Here is a 27,365-nt window from a genome sequence, read left to right on the forward strand (position 1 = left end):
TTTCCCTTTTGGAAGGTCAAAGCCATTCCATACAATTGCAAAGCAGCATAAGAGAGAAACATTTATTCCTCTGTCAAGGCTGTCAAAAATGGAGGAGGGGAGGAAGTCCCAAACACTACATTTCATCAAAGCCCTGAAGGTAAAAATGATCTGCTGGCTTGAAATTTATCTTAATGAGCAAAATCCAGCCAATGAAACAGGGTGCAGATGAAAGTGACAGATGGAATCATTTAAAGTTTGATTCTTTGCATGAAAGAAAATAATATTTTTTACAAGTTATTTTTCTTCTGGTTGTTACAGTGTTCTGCAACGTGTCACAGCCAGATTAATTATCCTAAGACTCTCAAAAATTCAGAGTTAGAGGGAGCTCTTGGAAAACTGTTATATCACTTGGGACTTAGGCAGGTCCATGAAAGTTCTGTGCAGTAGGACCACACATATTCTTGTAGGGAATCTCCTAAATTTTGATGCTGAGGGGTGCTGTCCTCCACCCCTTAGTGTGCAAGGCCAGCATTATGTGTTGTATATCTTTAATAGGGAAAGATGAGCAGGAAAACACCTTATAACAATATAACCTCATCGTTTCTTTGGACAGGTAATTCTTGCACAGACACCTAGTGCACATCTGTGAGTAACAGAGTACACACACAGCAGTGGACCTGTCCCTGTGAGAGGGCAGGAAACAAAGCATTGACCCTCTCTCCTCTGCCCACTCAATTTCTGATTATATCAATGGGCAGTTAACAAAGGTTCAGGACCCAATGGAAGGTCATCTGCTGGCTTCTCTGATTCAAGCAGTGTGGGACTAGATGCTGCAGTACACACAGCAAGTGTTGGACTGTGCAGCCTCAGCCTGGGCCGTGAAAAACTCACATTGGCATCAGATGGCTGAGGGGATGTCAAGGCTGTGGTGAGCCTGCTGCTGGTCCCCAGCCATCCTCTCCATGGATCCAGCATTCCCAAAGCTCTGGGCAGGATGAGCAGCCCATCTCCTGCCCAGGGCAAGGAGGGGAGGCTCTGGCCAGACACGATCTGCACTCCCTGCCGTGGGCTCTGTGTCAGCTGCAAACAGAAGGATGGGATTGCAAGGAATTTCTTCAGATGTATTCCAGCAGCAGATGAAAATAGCTGCTACTGTTTTGATCCAGTGAAGTGGCAGCTCAGGCACATGCAGGATGGGCAGCATCTCCACAAAGAGGGATTCCAAGGGCAGCCTGGACTGCAGTGGTGCAAACACAGGGCTGGCCCAGGCCAAGGTGGGAGAATTTAGGATCAGGAGGTATCAATTCACACTGCCCCACTTTTCTGTGAGTTATTGCAAAGTGTTGTAATGCTATGAACCCTGAGTGTTTTTGGGAAACTGCAAGAAATTGCTGCACTCAATATCTGTAATTTACATCCAGTTCAGCTGGGGATTTTCTACTGAATTCTGTTGTGATGAAATTTTAAATGTTTAATTGTATTTTTGTTTTCTTTTCCAGAAGTTTCAGTGTAATATAACATGAATATTCTGTTTCCCTGTGGACTCATGGAAGCAGTGTGTGTGGGAGGTGGGGTGCAGAGGAAAAGGAGCTTTTTCTTTTATAGGATTTTTTTTTTACACATAGCTGGAATGTGAAACTCCTGTTTGGTCCCTCATTTTCTATTTTATAGGGGGATGCTTGCTGTAGGCCTTTAGCTGCTTGTCAGACCTAGATTTGAAGTAAAAGAAAGAAAATTTATCTCTGCATCCTCAGAAACTGTGAATTATTTATTTGCTATTCCTGGTAAATCTGCAGTTGCAAAACCTCACTGCGAAACGAGCATTTCTTTGTTTCACTGGACTGTGGGATCACTCCCTGAAGATTCATCAGCCCTGCTGCTGGAAGAAGCTGTCTTCAAAGCTTCTTTTATTATTATTATTTGGTAACGCTTGAGATTATTTTTGCTTCACCTTCATTTATTCTCCTGTTCATTTTAAAAACTAGGTAATTGCATGAAGTCATCTGAAATTTAAGACCTCCTCCTGAGATTTTTTTTTTTTTTGCACCTGCATCTGATCCTCTGTCACATAGGTTAATTCCACAACACTGTGTTACCCAAATTCAGCATCAATTTTAACAAGCAAATATTTATTCAGCATCCAAGATGCAGTCTGTACACAGAATGACACCAAATTAAGATAAATTGATACTAACTGCTCTAGGATTGAAGAGTGTGCAGACAAAAGGTGGTACCAGTTGAACCAAATCTATTTCAAAACCAATGTTGTTAAACTGGAATAATTTCACTGTGAAGGGCAAATTTCACCTTTCAGATGTCTTGAACGTCTTTGGACCAAATCCCACTGCTTTCATTGCACACAGGACTACCTATTGAGATAGTGTGAGGTAATATTAAATCTTTTCTCACTGTTCTTTCAGGGCTGGGTGCTCCCCATGGGTTTTAGGAAGATTCAACAAACATTTGTATGAGTCTTTAAATGGCCTTTTTCTTCAATGTAAAACCACTGTTGAAGACCACTGTACATTATCTTAGTCTTTTACTCACCTTAATCAGGCAAGTGCTGCAAGTTTTGTCCTGATCTAGGTCAGATACACCAGTTTTGCATTATATATCTTCAGAGTGGGCACAGAGTGTCCCTTGGACCATATGGTCTGCAGCCCTGGGCTTTGCTGGCTCACACTCTTTCTAATTCCTCCTAATCTGCTCATAAGCACCTCCAAAAGGGTTCTTCACACACCTCACCAGTAATCTCTATCAATGCCTGGTTGCTCTTTGGATCTGATGCCAGATGGTATTAATATACCCATCACTGTAATTATCCAGACAAGCAAACAGTGGCAGGAGCAATCCCAACTTCTCACTTTTCCCACTGATTCAGAGGCATACTTGAAAGAGCCCTTTCATCCCCATGGATCCTGTTCCCTGGAGTTGTCCCAGGCTGTCCTCATCAAAAGGGAATTTGATGTTTCAGCAGTTTCTCAGCCAGTTTCATGCTGGGAAAGAATCAGTGGTGATGGGGCAGTATCATTCATTCACCCTCCAACTGTTGCCCAGACACTTGGGACATGGCCAGGTGTCAGTCCCACATCAGGTCCTCCTTTAAAACCTTTCACAGGACTGAGATCTATGTGTGAAATGGAAATTCTGCTGATGCCTTGTAACTTGAAAGCTAGCCTGCCTTTTGTCTGGCTCCAAGATTTGCTGCAGTGAACAGCCTGGACAGAAGGTTTCTGATGCCATGTGTTGGGAAGGAGGCACTCCTGAAAGCTTCCTGCACCCAGCTCTGTGCAAATACCTCCTGCCAAGTCCATCTAAATGCTATGTGGCATTAAGACAAAGTTTATTTAGCATCAGCCCTCAGCAAAATGAAACTGTAAGGGATTATTTTGCAATTATCTTGCAAGTTGTGTCCCTTGAGTATCAGCGTCTTTGGCTCAAGCTTTTAAAGGCTGCCCAGTTTACCACACACCCAAAGAGCTTTGGGCAATGTTTGTATTCTGGGAGGCAAGATCTATAGGTAGAGATAAATGCAAGATCAGTTCTTTTGCTGGAAAAATCAGAGCTCTTTTGAGCACCTCAGCCTTTCCAAGACCCATCTCCCATTATGGAGCAAGATGTTACACTTGCATCTAGTGTGTTTGGTTTTAGGAGTGAGCAGCAGTGATGCCACAGTGACAAGAAGGAAGACTTTGATGCCCACATCACAAAGAATATGCAAACTTGTATTATTCCTTTGATTAGCTGCTCTCTGATATTTCAAGTCCATGAATAATCAAGCCTCATTTTCTAATTAGTTTACTCATCACCCCACTGCTCCATGCCTTCACTCATTTGCATACCCTGTACTAGATAAGGGTCATATTCTATGAGGTGCTAGCAGGGCTTCCACCTCTCTCCCACCACAGCATTTCTTTGGTCCTTTCCCTGATATTTCCTTGCTCTTGGCTTTGCTTCTTCTCCCATGCAATGAGCATCTCACTGCTCTGTGCTTTTCCACTCATTTTATGACTTGTTTCCTCAGGGGGTAGAGTGGTGTCTTCCACACTGTCTCCTGGTGATACCTTTTGACTCCATAATCCAGTTTTACCCAGTCTCAAAGGAGAAGTAAAATTATCAAAGTTGCTGGTTTGCACATCTTATGGAAGTGGTGGAGGAAAGGGGCAGTTGGGGACAAGGCTGGAGCATCCACTTCATCACTTTGATGACAAATGATGGGAAAAGTGGTTTTGAATGCCCTGGCCACGACCCTGTTTAGCCATTATTCCAGACAAGATAGACAATTCCATAAAGGAAAGCTGCAGCAGTTGGGCTGGTGATGATTGTGTTTGTTATTTTAATAAATATGTTCTTTTCATCACACAGGAGGCTTTCCTGTACTTATTTCATCTATCTTCTCCCCCTTCCTGCACAGGTACTATAAGATGAATCACATTACAAGGAGACAAAGCAAACCTAATGGCTCGTTTGCATTTCTTTTAATCAAGTTATTCTAATTGTGCTATTGTGCAAATAAGGTTTCCCCTCTCATCTGAAAAAGACTTCATCCTCCCAGCAGCTGTGGGTGTCTCAGCAGCTGAGGTTACCCCAGCCCTGGCCACAGCCCAGCCCTGCCCATCTGCCCCAGGGGTTCAAGCTGCTGCACTCCTGCCCTTACCTGTACCCAGCAGTGACACTGGGACCCACTCAGGCTGAACTGATATGAGTCCTTGCTCCTTTCAACAAGCTGGAGGCTTCAATGCCTGCTAAAGCTCTGTTTTACACACTGAGAGCCTGCTTATCTCAAAGCTGACGTGTGTTTTCTTTTTTTGGAGCCAAGCAGTCACCATTTGCCAGCCAAATGCAGAGGTGAAATTCAGAAGCTGTGGAAACAAAGGTTTTCAGGAAGTACACAGGGATGTGATGAGCAGCCCCAACTGATGAGCTAACAGCAGTTTCCTAAAGCAGCAAAGATCAATCTAGGGCTTGAGGCACAAGGTGTTTTATTGATCTGTCTCTGGGCAAACACCCCGTGCCTTTGCATACAAACCCCTGATTTTCTGAACCTTCCCGTGGGTAATAAGAGAGGGTCAGCCCAAAATGAGATTCTTTACCAGCTCAGCTTGGCTCTGCTGCACTGGAGGGAGGCAGCTGCTGACAGGGTGGGTGCAGAGGGGACCAGCCAGTGGCAGAGGACACTTGTAGGTGGGAGAGAAGAGGAGCAGTGGCCATACCCATGTGCTCATCTGGGCATGATCATGCACTGAGACATGGGGTGAGGGATGTGCCAGCAGAGAAGGGTCACGTGTGGAGAGTGGGAACAGGGATCCTGTGTCTGGGGTATCTGGGGACGCTGTGTGTGGAGGAGGAGGTGGAGATTTTTTCCCACTGCTGTTACTAGGTGCTCAGTGCTTTTGCTTGACCTCTTAGCTTAAACCATCTGCCCTGCCAGCCATGGAATCTTGCCCGTGCTGTGAAACCTTAACAGCTCTGCTCTGTCCTACTTTTATCTAGTTCAGAGCAATTTTCATTTCTTTAGTGCCTAAGCAAATGTTTTGGGTCCCTGGATCAAAGCTCGGGAGCATCATTTACATACTGTGAGTGAGGAGGCAGCAGACTGGAGACCATCACTCATTACTGAAAGGATGATCATTGTTTGTTTAGCCCATTCCAAAATAATGGCTCTGCTGGGAACACCAACCCAGTATGCATCATATCTTTTATAGTATATATTAATTTAGTGTAGACATTAGGCCATTGTTATCCTCTCCATTTAATTCCCAGGTATTAGCATTCAGGATTGCTTTTAACTCACCACGCATCTTTGTTATTTCGTAATGTAAAACAAATAAAACTGGAGGCAAACATTTTTAATACGAATGACTGTGAGAGAGCAATGGATATAAAGCACAGAAACATCTTTATAATTTTTAGGCTTGAATTTCAGAACACAGAGTTTTCATTAAATGGTGCAATCCATTCATTTTGGAGATCCAAATGGAAGTAAATAAACTCAGTAGTTCTCATGCCTAGAATCTTTGTGATGAAATTGCCTATTATTGTGAGTGTAAATGTTTTCAAAATATTGTGGACAACTGGAAAAAAAAATGAAGATGGGAGAGGTTGCTCAAGGATGAAAACCATAACGAAATCACCTCCAAACACCACATGTACCTGCTGAAATTATTTAGAGAGAATTGCTTGAGAGGAGGGGAAAAAGAAGGCAAGTATATATATATATATATATATTTTTTTTTTTTTTTTAGGTTTTATGATTAATAAAGGTCTGGGGAGAGTGTTTACAAACTATTTTCTTTGCTGCCTGCTGTGCATAATAGAAAATTCAGCTCTAGGCTGATTGGCCAGGCAGAGAAACAGAGGCATCACAAGGGACAGGGAAGCAAAAGCTGACGTGCTGTGATGGAGAGGGGAAGGAGAAGCTCAGACATTTCCAGCCCTGAGACTGGGGGTTCCTGTGTAACATCAGTTAAGTATTGGAGCAATCAGTCAAATTGGGGGTGCCCAAACCCATGGTCCTGCCCCAGTTGGTTTTCCATGAAGGACAGGACACTGACAGGGGATGGGGTGAAAACCTCCTTTAGCTAGAAACCTCTTCTTTTTATTAGTGCTTTTTTCTTGCAAGGCTGCGGTTGCCACAGGCATTAATTGCCTCAACACCAGTCGCACCAAGAGGGAGAGGAAAGCCTGGGGCTCGCTGGCTGTGCTGTGCTCCATGGCCCTGCCAGGTCCTGGCACGTGGTGTGGGGATGTGTCCTATGGAAGGGCACAGGGTGAGCATCCATGTGCTCCCAGCCACGGGCCTCAGTGAACAGCCACCCGCAGCTGGAGGGCTAAACAACATTTGCATACAAATATACCCAGGACTGTAATCAGAGATAAATCCACAGAGTCCTTGTTGTTATTGTTTTATTTACAGAACACTCTCCTTGCGCAGAGAGGTTTTGAAATATGCTGACAGAGACAATGCAGGTATTTGCTACCTGAAACAACAGAAACCACTTGGGGCGTCAAGAAAAGCTGTCAGTGCACTACCTCTGCACCCAAAAAACCCCAAACAAAACCAAAACACTGGGTGTTGGTGTGAGGGGCGGAGAGACAGTGGACAGCTCGGTGCCCAAGGATGGGAGCGGAGCGTGTGTGTGCGTGTGTGTGTGTGTGTGTGTGTTTTGTGTGTGTGTGTGTTTGTGTGTGTGCGTGTTTGTGTGTGTGCGTGTTTTGTATGTGTGTATTTGTGTTGTGTGTGCGTGCTGGGCGGGCGGGACGGTGATTCCGCGGCCAGTGCCGTGACCTGGCCGCTCCCTGCGAACGGCCCCGTCCGCCTGCGCCCCGGGCTGCCCGCGGGCACGGCGGGCCCGGGACACGCACCGCTCCTCGGGCCGCCGCCCGCTCCGGCACGGGCACAGCGGGACGGAGCATCCCGGAGCGCCCCGGGCCGGCCATGCTCAGAGCACACTCGGTGTGCGCGACGGCGGGAGCGCCGGTCCCGGCGCCGTGCCAGTCCCGGTCCGTGCGTGGAGCGCGGTGCCGGTACGGTCCCAGTCCTGGTGCCATTGCCGGTGAAGTCCCAGTCCCGGTGCCGGTCCCATTGCCCGTCCCATTCTCGGGGCTGGTGCGGAGCGGCCTGGCGGAGCGGGGCGGTGCCGGTGCCGTCCCAGTGCCGGTGCGGAGCGGAGTGGCAGCCGGGGGCGGTGTTGGCGGGGAAGGGAGGAGGCGGTGGCGGTGCCGTCCCGCTCCGGTGCCGGAGCGGCCGCGCGGGGCGGTCCCGGCGGGGGCGGGGCGGGGCGGGCCCGGGAGGGGGCGCGGCCGCGGCGGGGCGGGCGGAGGAGCGGCGGGGCCGGGCGCGGGGGCTGCCGGGAAGGGCCGTGGGCAGCGGCGGGCGATGGCGGCGGCGCGGGTCCTGCCGCGGCGGAGGCGGCGGCGGCTGCGGCGGCTCTGAGCGGGGCGGCGGCGGCGATGCGCGGCATTCCCGGCGACGATGGAGGACCGGTCCCACAAGGTGCTGCTGGCGCTGGTGATGCTCTTCCTCTTCGCCGTGATCGTGCTGCAGTACGTCTGCCCGGGCACCGAGTGCCAGCTGCTGCGGCTCCGCGCTCTCAGCCCCGCCGCCGCCGCCGACCCGTACCGGGCGGAGGACGAGACGCCGGCGCGTTTCGTTCCCCGTTTCAATTTCTCCGCCGACGACTTGCTGCGGCGGGTGGACTTCAACATCAAGGGGGACGACCTGATCGTGTTCCTGCACATCCAGAAGACGGGCGGCACCACCTTCGGGCGGCACCTGGTCCGCAACATCCAGCTGGAGCAGCCCTGCGAGTGCCGCGCCGGGCAGAAGAAGTGCACCTGCCACCGGCCCGGCAAGCGGGAGACCTGGCTCTTCTCCCGCTTCTCCACCGGCTGGAGCTGCGGGCTGCACGCCGACTGGACCGAGCTCACCAACTGCGTGCCCTCCGTGGTGGACAGCAAGAAGGAGGTGCGGCTCCGGCCCTCCAGGTGAGGCCGTGCCCCGGGGGGCTCTCGGCGGCGGCGGCGGGACGGGCGATGGCCCGCGGGGCGCAGCCGTGCCGGGGATGCGGCGGGAGGAGGGAGGGGGGCGCGGTGTGAGCCCGGGAGCCCGGCACAGAGCAGCTGGCACGGCCGGGAGCCGCCGCGGTGGGCACAGCGTGCCCCGAGCTCTGCAGAGCGGGCAATACCTGCCCCGCTCCGCCGGCAGGGAGGCGATGGATGGAAGGGTGATGGAGGTGATGTCCCGCCGGCTGTCGCGGTTGTGACCGCTGGCGGGGAGAGGCCGGGGGTGATGAGCCCGGTGACACAGGAGCAGGCCTGGCAGCCCCGCAGCCTGGGGACCCCCGAGCGGCTCTCGCAGGAGGGAGGCTGCTTCGGCTGCCTGCGAGCTTCCCCCAGAGCTTTTCCATCTTTGGCTGTACGGAGCTCCTGCAGCTCCAGTGTGCGCCAAGAATTAATGTTGGTTTTGGGACTGTTGGTGAGCCGCTGTATCTTCTTGGTACCTGAAGTTTGGCTTCAGGATGGCGGCCATGCAAAGTAAAGGTTACTGTTATGGCTGAGTTACTGCAAATATTTGCATTGTTCTTCAGCCCTAACCTTGATAATTTTGTGCTTGCATTTTGGATTTTAGTGGCACTGCTCTCTTTTTATTCCTGGATCTTCCCTCGAAGTTGCCAACCTCCCCTGATCATAGCAAGGGTGTTGCCTAAAAGTTGCCCCTGCCTTTCAGAAGCCCAGAGGCTTTTCCTCCTGAGCAGTAAGGACCTGCTTCCCCCTCTCCCAGAGCTCTTTGATCAGAGCCCACCTTCGGCTGTGACAGACTCAGGAGCTTGTCTGTGGCTGTACTGTGTAGCAGAACTGCTCAGGGTTTCAGTGTCTTTTCCCCTTCTTTTGTGGGAAATTAGAAACTAGAGCATCACTCCTATTGCACTGTGAGACTAACGGCAGGTCCCTTTACAGAGAGGCTGCTGTTAAACATCATGCTATCTGAAGTCAAGTCTAAGCACAGATTCACTTGTAATACAAAGCAATTTCTTTCTAGAATTCCTTTTATATAGTGTGACACTACACTGCCATCTAGTAGAAAAATGCTTAGCATCATTATGGTCCTGTACCCAAGGACCAGCTCTTTATCAGACTTGGCTATTGTGATTCCTGCTCTTTTGTCTTCCCTACTGCTTTAAATTTTAATTGTCTAATTTTTGTGACATCCCATTTGCTAACATCAAGGACCAATTCCTTGCCCTCTGGATCTATTAGCTTCCTAGTTTCAGGCTGCTGAGCCTTGCAGCTACGTAGTTTATTTTACCTGTGCTATAAGCATGTTGTTTGTCAGCAGAAATGTAAATCACATAACATGTGCTCTGTTTTGCTGTACTGCTTCCAGTGTTCCTCTTTCTCCAGAGATGGGCCTGGCCTGCAGTGCTGTACCTGTGGGTCAGGGATTTCCTTCCTTTCCTAGAGACAAGTCTGCCTGTGCTTGGTCTTAGCTGTGCCCTCCAGAAAAAGGGGAGGCTCCTTGTCCTGAACCCACCACCTGAGGGGGAAGGGAGCATCAGGCTGGAGAGCTGGGATTTTGTCTGCAGCTTTTGGCTTTGTATTTTTTTTTCCCTTTGTTGGATACCAGACATGCTTTCCTGAGTTGGAATGGAAGCAGTGCATGTTCCTGCTCAGGAGTTCAGAGCGATGGTTTCTTATCCTATAAACAATGTCTGCTGTCACAGCTGACTTCTGAGAGGTCGCTAGGACTTGTGACTTGGGATTGAAGCCAGGAGAGAGGGAGGAAAATGAAGCTTTGATGATTTTGTGTTAGGTAGAGGTCTACTCTCTCAAAGCCTTCCAAATGATACTATACTTTTAATAACCTAATTACACAGCTTGCTGAATAGCTACAGTTATTCTCCAAAAAAAATGTCTTGACAAGCAATTATTTGGACTGCAATTTCTAAATGTTTAAAAAATACAAGGAAGAGAAGTTCTTAAATGAACAATAGTCCTTTCAAGTCTTTCTGCCCATTTTAATACCTCGTCTTTAATTTTAGTTTGTGCTCTCGATTTAGCAGCAGTTCAGCTGACAACTGGTTAATTAGCAGCTCTACCTACTGCCAGTAGCAGACAGGAAGTCTAAGCCCTTTCTGGGCAGATAAAAGCTGCTTTCAGAGCTGCAGTAGGTGTGGGATGGGGGTGCCTAAGCTGGGAAGCCGTGCTGGCTCCAAGTGGGGTCAGCCTGGCTATTCCTGAACTGAGGTTTTTAGAGGGAGTCCTGACCATCCTGGGTCGTGTGTGATGGTGGGAAGGGAAAGGAACTCACAGCCCTGGTGTGCAAATCCTGAGAGAAGGGGAAGCAGCTTGGAGGAGTGCAGGGCCCATTTGGGGAGCATTGTGAGGGCAGGGAGAAGAATTCTATCAGGAGCATAGAAGAATTTTCTCAAGTGAACCTTGTCTTGATAAGGGTAGGAATTTATAGAAAAGGCATTTACAGTTGAGGTGATTGAAAAGTGAGACCTGTTGTAAGAGTGATTTGAACTCCTTGGCAGCTGCATCAAGCAGTCTATAGTTACTGTCTTGGGGCTGTGTAGCCTTGTCTGGAAAGACCCAAATCTTCCATCAAACCTTTTAGCTTGCACCTATGTGTGATTACTTTGCACAGGTGTTTGTCTTTTCAGGTGTGGCAAGTCTGCTTGTCAGATTGCTGGTTACCTGGGCTGGTCTCTAGGGGCCTTTTGTTTTCTTTAAAAGTTGAATCTTTGTTAGTCTGGAGGAAGCTCTGTTCTGGACCATGAAATGCTCAGCACCAGGTACAGAGCATCTCTGTGGTAGGATGGGATGGGATCAGCCTGGAGGGTGTACACATGAAGAACCTTGCTGCCTGCAGCAGTCATCCTGCAGTATCTGCTCTTAATTCTGTTAGTAGTCTGCCTCTGTTTTCTCTGGGAATTGCAGGTTTGGAGCACAGATTCCCTCAGTGGAGCAGTAGAAATACTCAGCATGGCTATTGTGCTTTAACACAATCCTGAAGTGGATTTAACACCATGGTCCTTTCCTGTCTGTGAGCTTATAGGTTCCCAAAACTTCCTTTTCTTTGTAATGGTGGCTTGTGCTCCTTAATAAGTAGCAAGCAGGTAAATAGAACCAAAGAAGGAGAAGATCTTTCTTCCCCTGGAAGAACATGGTTTTCTGGTGTGAGGGCTGGGATTTTTGTGTTTCTCTTCTTGGATCCCATTGATGTGCATGTTCTATATGCTCCTGTTCCTGTTTGTCTCCTGTTCCATCAGCCCTGCTCACCACTGCAGCACCCAGAAATCACAGAAAGGGGAAGGTATAGGCAAAATTGATGCTTTCAGTGCTCTGGATCTGCTACTTGGGAGGTGTGCAGAATGGGCTGATGGTGGTGGCAGAAAGGAGGGGATTGTCTCAGCTTCTTGGCACCAGTGGTGAGAAAGGAGAAATGTGCTTTTTCCTAGTCATGAGTGACTGACTTGGGTCACTTGATTGATTGTGGAAGCCTCAAAGCTTTTGGCACACTGAACGGAGGCAGCATCCAAAGTAACTGTGCATCACAGGACTGAGATTTCTCTCAGCTCTGGCTAATTATTATGGGAAGTGTCTACTGAAGTTGTCTATAGCAGTAAATCCAGTGGCACCATTGCAAGAAACAAAAGGCCTTGAGGTTAGACAGGAAACTGTAATGAGACATAGGAGCAAATACAGGTACCAGCATTCTTAAGTGGTGTCATGGCTTTGTCCCCTCCTTGGTGAGAGATGTGGTTGTGGTTGAAGGTCAGGCTGTATTTGATGTTCCTCCTGGGTAGCATTAAAGGAAGGAGATGTTCCCTGTTGAAGGGAGAACGAGCTTGTAGAGCTGCCTCTGGAGCCAGAAAGTCTGAGATTGGAGGAAACTTTGTGCTGCTGGTACAAGCCTGTTGGGCCAGGTTGGTGCCTGCTGGCTTTTGGGAGGCCTGATGCTGGCACCAGGCTGTTGTGATGTGGGGCAGAGGCTGCTGGCAATGCATGGGTGTTCTTATCTTGTCCCTGCATGTTACTGCAACCCTTCCAAGCTGAGTCTTACAAAAATCTGAAAAAAAAAAAAAGGTTGAAACACTTCCTAGCAAACTGGAGATACAGTGTGTGTCTCTGTTGGCTGAACAGATTAATCCACGTGCTCTTGAAAATGTGGGGTCATCTACTCTGAGCTCTGCACTACTGGCTCTAACTGAGGTGGGGTTAGTTTAGTTTTTAGCTTTCCCACAGTGAGTTTTTGTTATGGTGGAGTGTGTAGGTAGCTACAAAGGTATTGGTAACAGTTTCCCAGTGAACTGCTTTGGTGTGGAGGGGGAAAACCATCTGTAGCACTGCCAGGGAGAGAAAATTCATTTGTAGGGTTTGGTTCTTAGCAGCCTTTGAGTGTGCCTCTCCCTGCTGCAGAGGTGTTAAATAGCTGTGCAAGTGGATGAACTCAGTGTTTCACCTGTAGTGGTGGAAGTTGGGGAATAGTTAAGCCCCATAAATCAGCACTAAACCCCTTGCAGGCTGAAGAGGTCCCACGGCGCCCCAAGACTTTGGGTGGACAATTCAGAACCTCTGGAGCTGGTGGAGCAGACACCATTTCTCAGGATGGAGTCCCCCAGTGCTGGGGTGAAGCCTGGGGGGCTGCTCAGGGAGAGAGGGGACCAGCCCAGCTGAGCTGGAGGCTGTGAGTGAGCAGATGGGGTGACCTGCTGTAACCTGGGCCAGAGCACCAGGAGGGTGCCTGCCTGCCCTTGAAATACACACCACTGAAACTCCCCAGGAAAAACTGAGCAACAGTTATAAAGCAAAAAAAAAAAAACCCCAAAACAACAAATCACCAAAACCACAAAACAAAAAAACACCCAAAAAACAAACAAAAAAACCCAAACCAACAAAACCCAGAGCTTTTGCAGAGATGCTGCCAGGCCTGAGTGGCTCTGAGCTGCTTCATTGATCAGCAAGATTTCCTGATGCCCCTGCTTGTTCCAGCCTGGTGGTTGCAGGGTGGGATTTGCTATCTTGCCACCCACAAACCTGCACCTCCAGCAGCTGAATTTTCCTGCATGGCACCTCTTGGGACCAAAGCAGTAGGAGCAGTGGACCAGCCTACAGAGTGAAAAAGGGGTGTTGAGGGGAAGGGCAAGGCACTATTTTCATAAGTACAAGTGTTTCTTTCACCTAATCCCATTACAAGGACTAACCTTGAAAGGCTTGGTTATAAACTTAAGTTCATGGCTATTTTAGATTTGGACTGTAGGACTTGTAAAGCTCTCTAAATTGATATTGCTGGTTTTGCAGATAAAATGTTGGGCTTCTTAAAGGGATTAACAATAATTTTTCATATTAGGTCTCTTCAGTTCTCTAAGTCTTTAATAGGGTGCAAATTTACTTTCAGTTATTTGAAAGTATATGTTTCATACTGCCTTTAAATTTGAGCATGTCTTGTGGGTAGAGAGAAGGCATTAATTGTTGCAGAAATAATTCCCAGTGATTGCAGTAGAGCAAGATATGAAGCACAGGTGTTATACCTTGAATTGTTTTATTCCATATGTTATCTGAGTTGGTCCTTCCTAAAGAAGAGAGTGGGAATTTGAACACTGTGGCATGGTGCTGCTGTACCAAGAATTGATTACTTTTTATTAAAAGGGTACCTTTCTGTTAATTTTTCTTTTGGAATTTATAAATATTCAAATTAAACTATAAATAAATGCTTTGACTGTATTAAAATAGACACAGATTGTGCCTTGTGATCCCTCTTGATAACTTTATGACCTTTAATAAAGGTTATCAAAGGCGCTTGGAAGTCAAGCGTTACCAATAATTTATTTTTATTAAAAGACAGATTTTTAAGTTTAACAAGTCAAGCGTTGGTCCTGAGACATATTAACTGAGATTAATTTGTGCTTCATTTATTTAATCTGAATTGTCAGGAATCATGTTCTCTACTGATGTAAATGTCGGCAAAAAGGACTTATTAGTAGATTTGATTGCTTTTTAAATTTAACTAGCAGAGATGCACTGGCATGCCTAAGAGAATTGGTCTGTTTCTGTGAACAGTTCAGTGCCTAATGAATCACTTCAATGTACTTTTCTGAAGGAAAGCAGAGCAATTTAAATGTGCAATGCATTGATTTACCTCAAATGGATTAGGCCTCTGTGTGCAATCCTTTGCATTAATTTACTTTCTCCACAACTGTAATAATAAAGGCAGCATTCCTGTATGGCTTCGGCCCAAATTAGCTTGTGTAACTTGCTAGAAAGCAAAAATAATTGATATGTGTCTGAAAATGGGATGTTGGAATGGGTCTTTCTGAGAAGACACAGGCTTTGGGAAGTGCAGCAGGGTCCAGGATGCCTCTGGGAGCCATGCCAAGGGCAGGACAGCTGGGCTGGATGGAACCCCTGTCAAATGAATCTTGTGTCAAAGGTTTTCTTGACATTTTAATGGAAAAAATTATATGTATATATATATATTTGTGATTTGGTGCAACTCTAAGATTTTGGTGATGTGAACAAGTTTCTCTTTTTTAAGTTACTGAAGGAATAATACAAAATCTTGTTAACTCCAGCATATTCAGCTTATTTTATTCCTGCAGTAACTTTTCAGTCATCTCTTCCCCTCCCATAAGCTCAACCTGCTGAGCAGCCAAGCTCCCATAAGCTCAACCTGCTGAGCAGCCAAGCGGCCAGGGCACAAAACTCTGGGTAATTCCCTTATTTAACCACTTTGCTGCAGCAATGGTGCCTGGGCTTTGTTTCACTCTGCAGGGATTACTGTGGGTGAGCAGCCCTCAGCCATTTTTGGAATTATCCTTGTAGGCTCCTTACATACTTGTGAGGATTAATCTCCCTTTCCCTTCTCGATCAGTTAATTCCCGTTGCTGGATCGCTGCCTGCCCAGATGCGAACAGGCAGGGGAGCAAAGCTGTTCAGCATCCCCAGCTGCTGCCTTGGTCCCTTGGGAGCCTGGTTCCCTGCTCCTGGTTTGGGGATGGAATTCTTGCCCAAGCAGTGCCTGAGGCTGCAGCTCCTTGGGTGGAAGCAAAGCCAGTCAGGAGAGGAGATGTGGGACTCTCATTTTCATGGGATGATGGAGGCAGCACGGTGACTGGGGTGGGGGGAAAATGCCATTCCTGCCATTCCTGCCTCCTCCTTCCTCCTCCTCTTCTCCCTTGGCAGCTGGCAAGCGTGGATTATTGTTTGTGATTGACTTGCTGATGCTGGCAATTGTACATTGTGTTCTGGGACTAATAGGGTAGCACCGAATTATTCAGGCGTTATTGAAACGAATCACATTTGTGATGAGTAATAAGTAGGAGACTTTGGTATTTATGAATAATTAACACAGTAAAGTTTTTCTTAGACATGAAGAAATTATTTAATTTCTACTGTGAACACTCTGTAAAATTAATGAAAGATAATTGCATTTGCTAATGTGAGACTAAGAAGCCAAAGCAATCCATTCTTTTGCATTTAAGTTCATATTGCTGATGTAAACAGCCAATGTAGATTTCCTTTAATATGTTTTCATTGGGTGGGACCTGTGTTTATCATCGAGTGGGGTGGGTTTTGTGGAAATAGAAAGTCTAAACACTTCATGTGCTGTTGCCTTTTCCATCCACTCCCATATCTCTGGGTGGATAGTGAATATATGCATATAACAAGATAATGTTTTTGAATAAGTGGCAATTAGGACCAGCTTTTTTTCTTCTTCCCTGACTTTAGCCTTCTTTCTCAGCTGTTCATGCTTTTAAAGACAGAATCCATTTAAGCTATTATATACAGCTTTGAGTGAAATCTCCTCTTTTTTAGTCTTGAAAAAAATCATTAGTCTTTAGAGGCCTATAAATCATAAGATCCATTAGGGGTGAGACTCAAATCATGTTACTTCTTGCTTCTCAGCTGCTTATCCAACTCTGAAGGAGCCAAACTTTTGATGTAATATAACTAAATATATGCAGCTATGAGGGAGATAATCTTGCAGCATAAATGATTTTGCACATCTCCATAAAGGCATGAAGAAGAGTATGCCTTTCATGAGATCCTTGTAGCAAATGCTCCTAATTTCCTGTAATCAAAAGGATTGTGCAGTTTTGATGCTCTTAGAGGTCCGAGTAGCTGGAAGATCAATTCTGCCATAAATCCTTTTTTTTTTTTTTGGCTAAGTTAAAACATTGCAAGGCTCCCAGCAATAGCAATCTGCTCATTCAGTGCTCTGTTTGAACTGTAAGATCCTTCGGCAGACGCCCAAATCGAGTGACTGAAACACTCTCTGCCACTGATTATTTCCTTCAGCCTTCCTTGGGTTCAGAGAAAAGCAACTATTTTAACCCCCCCTGTTAAGCAAAACAATGTTTCCTTGGTCAGAGCCAGAGAAGCTGCTTTTGAGAGTTTCTTTTTCAGGGTAACTGAGGGGAGAGCATTTCCTTTTGCCTGTGGGAAAGTTAGTCCCTGGAGCAATCCCAAGCCATTCTGAGGTACCAAGTTTTTTTTTTTTTTTTTTTTTACTGTGGGTTCAGAGAAAGTTATTTGGAATAAGCTTGTGTCTTGCTTAAGCAAAACCTGCCAGGTAGTAACTTTATCATGTTTTTTGCCAGCAGTTAACTCATCTTGGTGGTGAAGGTGCTGTGGGGGCTCTCTTCCCCATGGAGGAGGAGAGGGGGCTGGAGGTGGGAGGAGGGTCTGTCCCTGCAGCATTTCCAGAAGAGTGGCAGGTTTTGTTCCTCCTGGAACTAATTCCTCCAACTGTAGAAGATGGCTGTGTGGCTTCTGCCTTTCACAGAGCTGTTTCTTTTTCTTTGAGGGGTGTTGGATCCAATCAGAACAGTGGTATCACAGAGAAAGAGAAAGCGCTCAAGGAAATGTCAGACACAACAGGATGTGCCCGCTGGATGGTAGCTGAGTGACTTGCAAAAACATTAATGGCATAAATTAGTCTTTAACACCTTCAACTCTTGTGTGCTGGTAAGCATTCAAGTCAGTCTCTGGTAAGAGAAAAAGCTTGTCTTGGCATGGTCACCCCATTTTCTCTTTTACTAAGTGCACATCTTTAGCCAAAACTTCAGTAGGTTTGGGGTTTTTTTTTTTACTTTGGTGATTTCTAGCAACTATAGGTCAATAAAATGTGGGGTAGAATTTTTGCTTTCAAATGCAGCTGACTATAAAGATCAGTTGTTTGGCTTTCATGTGGCATGTTGCTGCTTAATTCTGGTTAGCTTGAAGGAAAAGTGGTACATAAACATGGAGTGGGATTGGGGAAGCCAAGACATTATACCTGGGGTGAGTCCTGTCTTCATCACCAAGTCTGTCATCTCTTCTCAGCCACTGCCTTGTCTGTGTAATTCAGCTCTTTGCACAAGGATATCTTTCCATCTGTACATAGCATAAAGGATGTTGGATTTCCTAACCTGGCTGCAGGTAGTGGCTTTGCTGTCTATATGTGACTAGTCCTAGGTAGAGGCACTGGAAATATTGTGTTCAGTTTGAATTTAGGGAATCTGTAGTGTTTAAATAGAAAACCAGAGTGCTGTAGTGACAGGTGACAGCAGCCTGCTGTGCACATGCTGGTGTCCTGGGAGGGCTGTGATGTTCCTTCTCTTCCCAGGAAGGTCAGAGGAAGCTCCCTGTCCATGTGGCTGCTGGTGTGGGGTCACACCACTCAGTGCTTCCAGGCCAGACCTCTTGCATCATCTTGGTTTCACCCCTTTTCACAAATGAAGCAATGTACAACTTTGCTCTTTAAAATTAACAGCTTAGGAAGATCCTAAGTACAGTTGTCCTAAAGATCTAATCATGCTCTAAAGGTGTATTTGTGAACCTGGTGCTCTGACTGAAGGGTGTAATGAAAAAAGCCAGGACCTGCTCTCCAAACAGGAGACTTTGGGGGTGTGACACCAGAAGTCCTGCCCAAAGTCAGTAGGAATGAAACTGCTGTGCTTTAGGCTGCTGCTTTGTCTGGTGGCTGTCAAGGCTGCAGCTGCTCAGAGTGGAAGGGACTAGACCATCAGAAGGCACAGTGGTAGCAGAGACCTAGGAGAAGCCTCAGTTCCTTGACATGAGACTTCCTTCAAAAGTCAGTTCCTTGTATCTCTTAACTCTGTTAAATTGCAAGACTGTTGTATTGTCATTTAAGTCAGTCCTGCTTCAGATAGACCCCAGGTGAGCCCATAAACACAACTGATGGATTTGGCAAAGCACAGTTATGAAAGCCTTTTTTTCATCCCGTTTCCAGAGAAGAGGCAGAAAACAAATGAAAAGAGTAGTTGCACCTGCAGCTGCTTTCCCTGAGATGAGGCAGCCTTCTACTGGCTCACTTTCCATGCTGATAGTTGCATTTTGGAAGTCAGCAGTGTTCTGGGTTGGAATACGAGCACTCTCAGAATTTTATGGATAGAGACAACTTCCTTAGTGAGTTAGATTTATGGGGTATTGCTGATAATACCTGCTGGAGATTGGAGCTCCACAGTTTGCTAGCAGTGATGCAGAACAGCTGAACAAGAGGGCAGTAGCTGGGGATGAGTTTTGACTGGGAAAGACTTCTGCAAGCTGCTTTATCACACAGTATTTTGTGGCATAGTTAACATGCTACCATGTGCAAGAAGAAATTGCAGTTTTGCTAGAAATACAATCAGCAGAAAATACTGTACAGGAAATGTGTTAGCAGTGCCCTGTGTTTTGAATTACTGAGCTATTTTGTTGCTTGCAAGGATGAAAGTGCTAATTGCATGTGGCCTGGGGTTTGGTACAATACAGCTTTTGGAAAAATCTGCCGTAAATGGTTTTAAATTTATTTATTGGGACATTTAAGCGTAAGCACATAATGGTGCTGATATTTCTGGAGATGGGATCAGAAGGAGGTTGTGCATCACTAGGTTTAAGAGGCACACAAACTATGTCTTGTCAAGCTTGAACTCTGTTGTGTTACCAAAAGTACTTAAATATATTGCTTAAGCATAGGCTCAAAGTGTTTAAATTTATTGCTCAGGGCTGTGCAGAATAGGGATCAGTAACAGTGTCAGCATGTTTTGTTGCCCTGGAGTGGCAAGGTTTTGTGTTCTGCAGGCTTGGGCTTTTGAGTGTTTTCTCTCTTGTTTGGGATGCCATCTTTCCCCTGCTGCAGTTCTTGCTGTCTTACACCTTGGGGTGGTCAGTGCTGCAGCTGTGTGTGCACCAGCACAAGCAGAGGGTGCAGGGTCCAGAGAGTTGCTGAGACACGTGAAAGTTGAGATTCCCTTTTACAGGACCCAAAGACCTGGGGAGAGGTTGGGTAAATTGATGCATCCATGTGATGTTGTCCATCCTGGCTGGTATATCAGCCTTGGGCTGGGGACCTGGAGAGCCAAAAGCAGCACCTTACTCAGACTCTGTGTAACAGCCATGCCTCTGCAGGAAGGCTGTAGGAAGAGATGCCTTTCCTGGGCAGGCATCCTAGTTTGTTTGAGGGTACAGGTGAAAATGGGAGTTTTAAATCTGTTTTCCATCAGCATCTGAAAGAGCACACTGAAAAGGCCAACTCTGTTTGACCTGAATCCAGACCTCCCGTCAGCCAATCCTTTTTATAAAATTGGTCAGTGTATCAGGCAGCCTGGAGAAAAAAACACAGAAAGGACTTAAGAATAACTGAGCTCATGGTGAGATAAAAATTTCTCAGAGCCTGGATTATGGAGGGATCTGGTTATTTGTGAAATATATAAGCAGATTCTCTGGCTCGGCTGCGGAGGCTCAGCAGTTGTGCTGGAGGATTTGATTGTGTGCTCAGCCCATCCTGCTGCTCTCCCAGGTACAGCTGAGTCTGGAAATTGAGGTTTAAGGCTGATGACAGCTTGTGTATTAAATGTTACAAATTAACTGTACTTTGGAAATTGCAATTATAGGCTTTTTTTAAGGAATCTAAGGCTCTCTTGTTTATTCTCTGAAGAGTTGGTTTTGCTTTTCCTGTCATGTTATGTTTTTTTTCTGAAATTAGCAGAACATTTTTGCTTCTGCTTTTTCCTCATGTATCATCTGATGTCAGGAAGGTGAATTGCTTCCTGCAATAAACCTCTGTAATCATAGAAGAGTTATGGGTATAAAGTGCAGTATCATACTTTATTTTTTCCCTTACAGTAAAAATATTTAATGTCTTATAAAATGGTCCATCAAGATAAGTGATATTCTGGTCTCTTTACTCTTGTGATTAAAACTCTTTTTAAGGATATTTGTGTGTCTCAGAACATGTTGGAGTTCCCAGTACCTTTAGTTGTTTAGAATAGAGGTTAGGCTGGTTAAACCTGAGGTCTGTCCTCTCTTGGTGATGGGCACCCAAGCTGAAGTCTGATCATCAAGAGAAGGTAACACAGTCTGTGAAGTGAGTTGCTCTTTTTTGGCAGCAGGTGTTACCAAAATGCTTTCCTGTGACTTTCATGTATTTGGCTTCCCAAGACCCTTATGGAGAACAACTTTGGGGTGGGAGCCTCATCTCCTTCCACCAAGCACTTGGCAGACAGAAGTCACTGGACACATGAGCATTTACGGGTGGCTTGCCTGTGTAGGACTGTATCTTCTAAGGTATGGTTAATAATTTTGATTATAGCAGAGGACTGATGTAATTTCCTATGGAAAGGGGAAGCAGGCATCTGGGATGCAATGTAAAGGCAGGAATTGCAGTTCTGGGCTGCCAGAAGTCATTCCTTTTTTGGTATTTGTGGAAGTTTGTGTTGGGCTCTATCACAGGACTTGGGAGATGTGTTTTCTTTTGGACTTAGGTTACTGTAGGATTTATGGAAGCTGAAGAGTACATTGTGTCCTTGTGTACAAGGGCATGATCTGTGCTTGTGTAAGTGATCCTAAAATCTGTGATGAGATAGCTGTGGGAGCCAATCTTGGATGTTTGGAGAAGTGAGGAGCAGAAAGACAGACTTTTTAGCTCATTCTTTTATTTTGCAAGAGGTTTTTCATCTTTGCTTGAGCAGCTGAGATGAAACATCCCTTTCTGTTAAGGACAGAAGCAAAACCCTTCACTTTAATGCAGGGAGCAGGGCTGGGATGTGCTGCAATCACTTGGCTTTGATCCTTGGTTGTGGTGTAGGAGAGCACAGTGCAGCTCAGGAAAGTGTAGTGGTGAAGTGTTTCTGAGTCCCTGGTTTAGACTGGTGCCTGTGTTGCTGGCCCAGGGTAAGATGAGATCACTCCAGCCTGCAAGTGCCATCGAGCTCTTTGGGGTCACCTGCAGCAGTCCCATCCCAGCCACCTCTTCCTCACCTCCTGTTCCCCCTCCCAGCTGCCCCCAGGCAGGGAGACTGGGGGAAAATTTTCCAAGAGGACTGTCAAAAAATAGTCTGTTCCCTCCCTGCTTGAAGATTGGGGCTCTCTTATGGCCTTTTATTTTATACACAGTTCTTGTGTTGGTTGAGCAGCCTTTTTTGCAAGCTCCACTGCTCCTTCGGCTGGGAGCAGGGTTTCTGCCTAGCAGAGATTTTGTGGTAAAATTTATTGTGCTGTACTTGAACACTAGTGGGTTGGGTTTTTCCCTTCTCTCTTTAAACAAGCTTCCCCCCCCCTTTTTTTTTTCACTAATGGGGAATTTCAGCTTGACCTCTGCTTAAGCACAGTTCAAGCTTTTCCAGGAAAATTGAATGAATCAGTAATGCTTCTCTCTTCTGCTTCTTGTATGCTTAGCTAATTGTATTATTTTTATTGCAGTTTTGATTGCATAAAGGCCTTTTTCTGGCATCATTTTCTGCACAAGAGAGGGCAGACAAGATCTTTAAGGTGGTGCTTCTCCCTCAGGAGCTGTGTTATCCCCAGACCTTCAGAGTTTGGGAATCACAGCTTTAGGAAGAGGTTGAATCTGAACAAGGACAGACAGTTCTTAGAGTGTGTTGTTCTCCTGTGGACTGAGGGGTTTTCATTCAAATGCTGTGCAGGGATGAGCATGCAGGAGCACAGGATGACTTTGAGCTTACCCTTTGGCAGCAGGGAGAGGCAGCTTCCCTCCACAGCTCCCAGGCAGCCCCTTGGTGCTCCTCATTTCCTTTGCTGCCACTCACTCTCCTTGCAGATCCCAGCACAGTCCCAGAGGTTTGTTCTTAATTGTTTCACCTTTCACATAGACTTGATGCTCTCTAGATTGATGTCTTGAAGCATGGGTTTAAAAATCAAATAGCAAATGACTGCACTCCAGTGGATGCTATTGCACTAGACATTACATTTTAGAAGTCACTGTGGTTAAGTGGAGTATCTCTGGAATCTTGTTTTTATCAAGACATTTATGTTCCCATCTAATTTTTGTGGAGAGTCGTTTAGACATTTTCCAGATTAGAGCATAATGGAACTGCTAGCTATAAATGTTCAGAGGAATCCATTACACATGCTGATTTAGTGGTTAGTCACAATTACTTTGGAGCTACAGTGTCAAATTTAACACCAACCTTCAAAACCGCATATTGTGAAATCCGGTCATCATTCCTATGAGATGTTCCAGCCTCCCTGAGAAGAAAAAGACATTTTGTACAGCAAGATATAAAAGCAATTTGGAGGGGACAGGCCGCTGCTGGAGGAACAACTCGGTGTAAGAAGCAAACCAGCAGGCAGCTTTTCCTTGTAGAGTTTTAGCCTTTTTCTTTCTGTTCCATTGAAGTCCAGAGGGTTGTGGTGGCAGTGGGATGGTGTGGTTATTGCCATGGGTGCTCCATTGAAGTCCAGAGGGTTGTGGTGGCAGTGGGCTGGTGTGCTGATTTCCATGACTGATGCTCCATTGAAGCCCAGAGGGTTGTGGTGGCAGTGGGCTGGTGTGGTTATTGCCATGGGTGCTCCATTGAACTCCAGAGGGTTGTGGTGGCAGTGGGCTGGTGTGCTGATTTCCATGACTGATGGAGCTGGAGCAGGACAGTCCCATGTGCTGCAAACCTTTCTCTTTCCTGCAGCATTGCAGGGTCCTGGCTGTTCCCACACAGGTCCCCTTGAGGTCAGGACTGGTATTTCTGTAAATGGTAGTGGAGATGTTCCTGCAGGTTCTTTGGAGAAGGCACCATAGAGCTGTAGTTAATAATTAGAGCGACTCTTGAGTAACACAAGTTGTCAACAGACATTTTCACTAACTATATATAGGTGTGGGTTTAAAAATCAAATAGCATCTGGTTTAAGCAAAGCCTGAGAGTGGAAACTGTTGCCTGTTTTGCTTTTGAAACATCACCTTTTCCCTGAGATAACTCCCTGCTTGTTGCAGGTGCCTGTGTGTTCCCACATCCCACAGATGGGAGCTGTGTGCAGTGTCCTGAGCTGCACCTTCTCTGCCTTCCTGGGGTGGGAATTATTGCTCTGAATTGAATGACCTGCATCTTGCTGGGTGTTGTTTGCTGAGGGGAGGCTTATGACCTGCAGGACTGACTATTTCCTTGCTCTCAGCTTTTGAGTTGAAAGTGAGTTCATCTGAAGGTTGTTAGAGCACTCTGTCTTGGGTTTTAAAGCCAAGGGTGGAGGTGGTCAAAATGAAATTAACCTGAGATTTAGAGAATGAGCAAGTAAGTCCCACAGAATTTGTGCGTGTTAGAGTCTCAGAACAATATTTATGTTAAGGGATTAAGGTGTGCAGTTGGACATCCTGAAGCTCTTTGGTTGCTTTGTTGTCCAAGAATATTTGTTTCCACAGTGGTTAATGCTAGAGATGCTCACAGGATACCTGAAAGTGCTTCACTGTCAGTAGTTTAACAGATTGGTGTTGTTAAGACTTGACCTTAGTTCGGAATTTTTTCTTGATACCTGGAGGAGATATTAACATTCTAGGTTTGTGCAAGCTTGAAAGCGTCACTACTCTGATCGATAGCTGAGTTTACTGGTAAAGCTTCCTAAACACATAGGAATTTTTAGATATTTCAGTTCAGCTCTCCCTTCTTACCAGTTGCCCAGACATTAGAACACTTTAAGACCTGTCTAACACACAGATCATGTAACCCTTTCATTCCCTTGGGTTTAGAACTTTACTTTGTGCTCAAGAACAAAAATAAGCTTTTAGAAGAGGTAACATTAGAGAACTTCAGTTCTGTCTTGAAATTAAGTTTTCTGGGAGTTAGCAGCAAGGTTACTGTGAGTTTGAAGTACCTGGGGAAGGAGTTTGTACTGGCTGTTATGCCTCTGGCAGCTCACCCTCAGCTTGGTCCTGGAGGCATCCACAGGGCATTGAAAATGTCAAAGCAGATATTGTGCCCTGGGGTGCTGCCAGGTCTGATCTTGATTTGATCTCCAGAGCTGCCTGGTCTGGCTGCTGTGGAGCTGAAATCTGCAGACTCCCTGTTGTGTGTGCCCTGGGCTTGGCAGGGGTGGTGCTGTCATGGCCCAGCTCACCCCTGTTAAAGACAATGGTGCTCATCCCGTTGATTGCATGAAGAGGCCCCTTCCCTGGAGAGGCTGCCTGCCAGGAAAGGAGATAATTCATGCCCTGCATCAGCCCTGTCTTAAATTGCTTGAAGATCAGGATCCGGTTAGCTTTAATGATAAGAGCTGGGATTCTGCAGTGTCAGCTCTTTTCCACAGGGTTTATGCTGGGACCACAAAACTCATAGGAGTTGTGTGATGGGATGAGAGGTTAAGAGCCAGTGTAATAGCCACAAAATGCTCCAGCCTTACAAAGAAATGTCACTGCATCCTCCTTGGATACTTGTAATTAGTAATTCCTGATTTGCCCTGGCTCTTTAGAGGAGTCTGCTGGGAGGACAGGCCTGTGAGTTGCACTTGGCTGCCTGGTTAGGGCTGTTAAACCAGAGTGCTGTTTCTGACATTGTTCATTTTTAGGACTGGTTTCCATGATTTGCTTTAACTGTTGTCATTAGCAATTTGCTGGGCTTCATTTTGGGGATGGGAGAGCACTTTGTGATCTCTGAAGCATTTGGAAGTACAGCAGTGTATGGCAGTGACAGTACATAAACCAGAACAATAGTATTGCTTTCTAAGTGTATTTTTTAAACTCTGTTTTCTCTTTAAAACTAATTCTTCTGGGCAACTCAACTGAGCATATGTATTATTGCTAACATTTTCTTAAAATCAAATCCAGTGCATACAGGTTTTTTACTGTTGCTTTTAGAGGACTAATTTCTTTTTTTCTTCCCCAGTAGACTGTGTTCATCCTGCTCTCGTGACTTTTTTCCTGTTTAATTGCTTTAGCATTGCACTGAGTTCTGCTTTCACTCTTTAATTGGCAATCGTATCGTGTCCATGGTGAAAGAGAGGGAATTTCACTGTGGAATTGAAGGCAGACATTGGGACCACTGTGTTTTCATTTAATGAGGAAGGTACTTAGTACTTCTCTTCAGACTGTACCTATTACACCAATAAGTGGTGTCTACTTAAGTGAAGGCTGTCAGATTTATAATAACACTCTGTAAAGAATTAGGGCATTGATAGCAACTCACCAAGACTTTGTGCAATGGCACAACCAAGGGGGAGCCATTGCTGCCAGTGTCATGGGAGGTATGGGCTGATATGGGTGGTAGGGATGTGGCCAGAGGAGCCTTTGCTTCTCTGGCTCTCAGGTGGATGAGTCCAAGCTGAGTCCACCTCACCTCTGCCCTCTTCTGTGCTTGTGGGCTTTGCATGGCAAGCTGGGAAGCCTCGCCTTAGCACTGCAGTAAAATGGTATAATTGAGATGATTTCTTCCCAGTGGGTTGAGATACCCCTGATGCCTTTATATTCCTCATGTATGAATGCTCAGTTGCAGCTTTCATGTGTTTTCTTTCTGTTGGTTGCTCTGGGAGCTGGCTCAGTGTAGAGCTACACCTGATATGGGGCAACAGAGCTGCTCAGACTTCTGGCCCTGGGTCCTGTTTAAACCACCCAGCCAATTTTGTTAGCTCTGCTGAGTTAGTGTATAAATAGCTTTTGTTCAGCCTCTATAAATGCCGTAATGTCTTGTCTGTGAGGGTTCCTGCACTTAACATTTTAGGGTTCTTAGGGTATGGCACAGACAATTATTGATCGCTTCTTATAGGTGCCTGTAGTTAGCATAAAACAGGAAAGTACAGCTTGAGTTGTGGGCACTTATTTATAAATATCTTAGAGCAGCCAGGAAGCCTTGGAAGGCTCAGTTTGTGCCCCTTGGTGTGGGGCTGTGGACTTGGGTCACCCCAGCTCCTGTACCTGGGGTTCAGAGCCAAACCCTCCAGCCCTGGCAGCAGCAAGCACCGTGCACCTGGAGCTCCCTGCCTGGGTAAGGAGGCGTGAAGGAACAGCACAGCAAGTTGTACTTTTGCATAATAACTATGAGTCTCATCCTGCCACCTGCCCAGGCTTTGTGGCTTTGAGGTCACATTGATGCAAATACGCTGTGCTGAGTGCTGGGAGAGCATCTTTCCTGCTTCTTCTCCCTTTTGAAATGCATGCCACACGTCCTGGAATTCAGATTAATCAGAAGCAGGAATGTTTGTACCAAGATTGGCTGATGTATTTATTTTACCCAGGATTAATTTATAAACTCTATCTCTACCTGAAGAAGTTTGATTAGCATTATAAATCTAACGTGCAATGGATACTGAAGGAATTGAGCTTTAAAAAAAAGGAGATGGGAAATGAGAGGGAGAAATTGGATTTAAATTGCAAGGCTGCCTGTGGTCCTGGAGGAGCTGAGTAAGGTCATGTTCCCTGAAAAAATGTAGTCTTTGTGGAATCTACTTGTTTTATTTATTACAGGTATTCAAAACGTGCTTAACCCAGATCTGGATGTGCCTTAAAGATTAAGAGCTGATAACAATAACAGAACCTTTGTTTTAGTTGCAAAACTACACAACATTTATTCCCTAATGTGGACCACAGAAATAAAGATGTAAATCCCAACTGGCAGCTGTGATAGTGGGTTTCATTTTTGTGATGCACAAGATTTTGAGCCAGCGCTAGGACCTGACTGATG

General features: G+C 46.0%; 1 protein-coding gene across 1 annotated transcript in view; it reads left to right on the top strand.

Moving 5' to 3' along the window:
- Positions 1-7,821: 7,821 nt before the first annotated feature.
- The window catches only part of HS6ST2 (heparan sulfate 6-O-sulfotransferase 2), a 127,371-nt gene continuing 107,827 nt past the window's right edge, over positions 7,822-27,365 (top strand). The window contains exon 1 of the mRNA XM_071442303.1: positions 7,822-8,469. Coding sequence (XP_071298404.1) covers positions 7,958-8,469 — 512 coding nt within the window. The 5' untranslated portion in view covers positions 7,822-7,957. The remainder of the gene's footprint in view (positions 8,470-27,365) is intronic.

The sequence above is a fragment of the Agelaius tricolor genome, unplaced genomic scaffold (genome assembly GCF_023055355.1).
Source record: "Agelaius tricolor isolate 1412-34295 unplaced genomic scaffold, bAgeTri1.0.p SCAF_17, whole genome shotgun sequence".
NCBI classification, from domain to species: Eukaryota; Metazoa; Chordata; class Aves; order Passeriformes; family Icteridae; genus Agelaius; species Agelaius tricolor.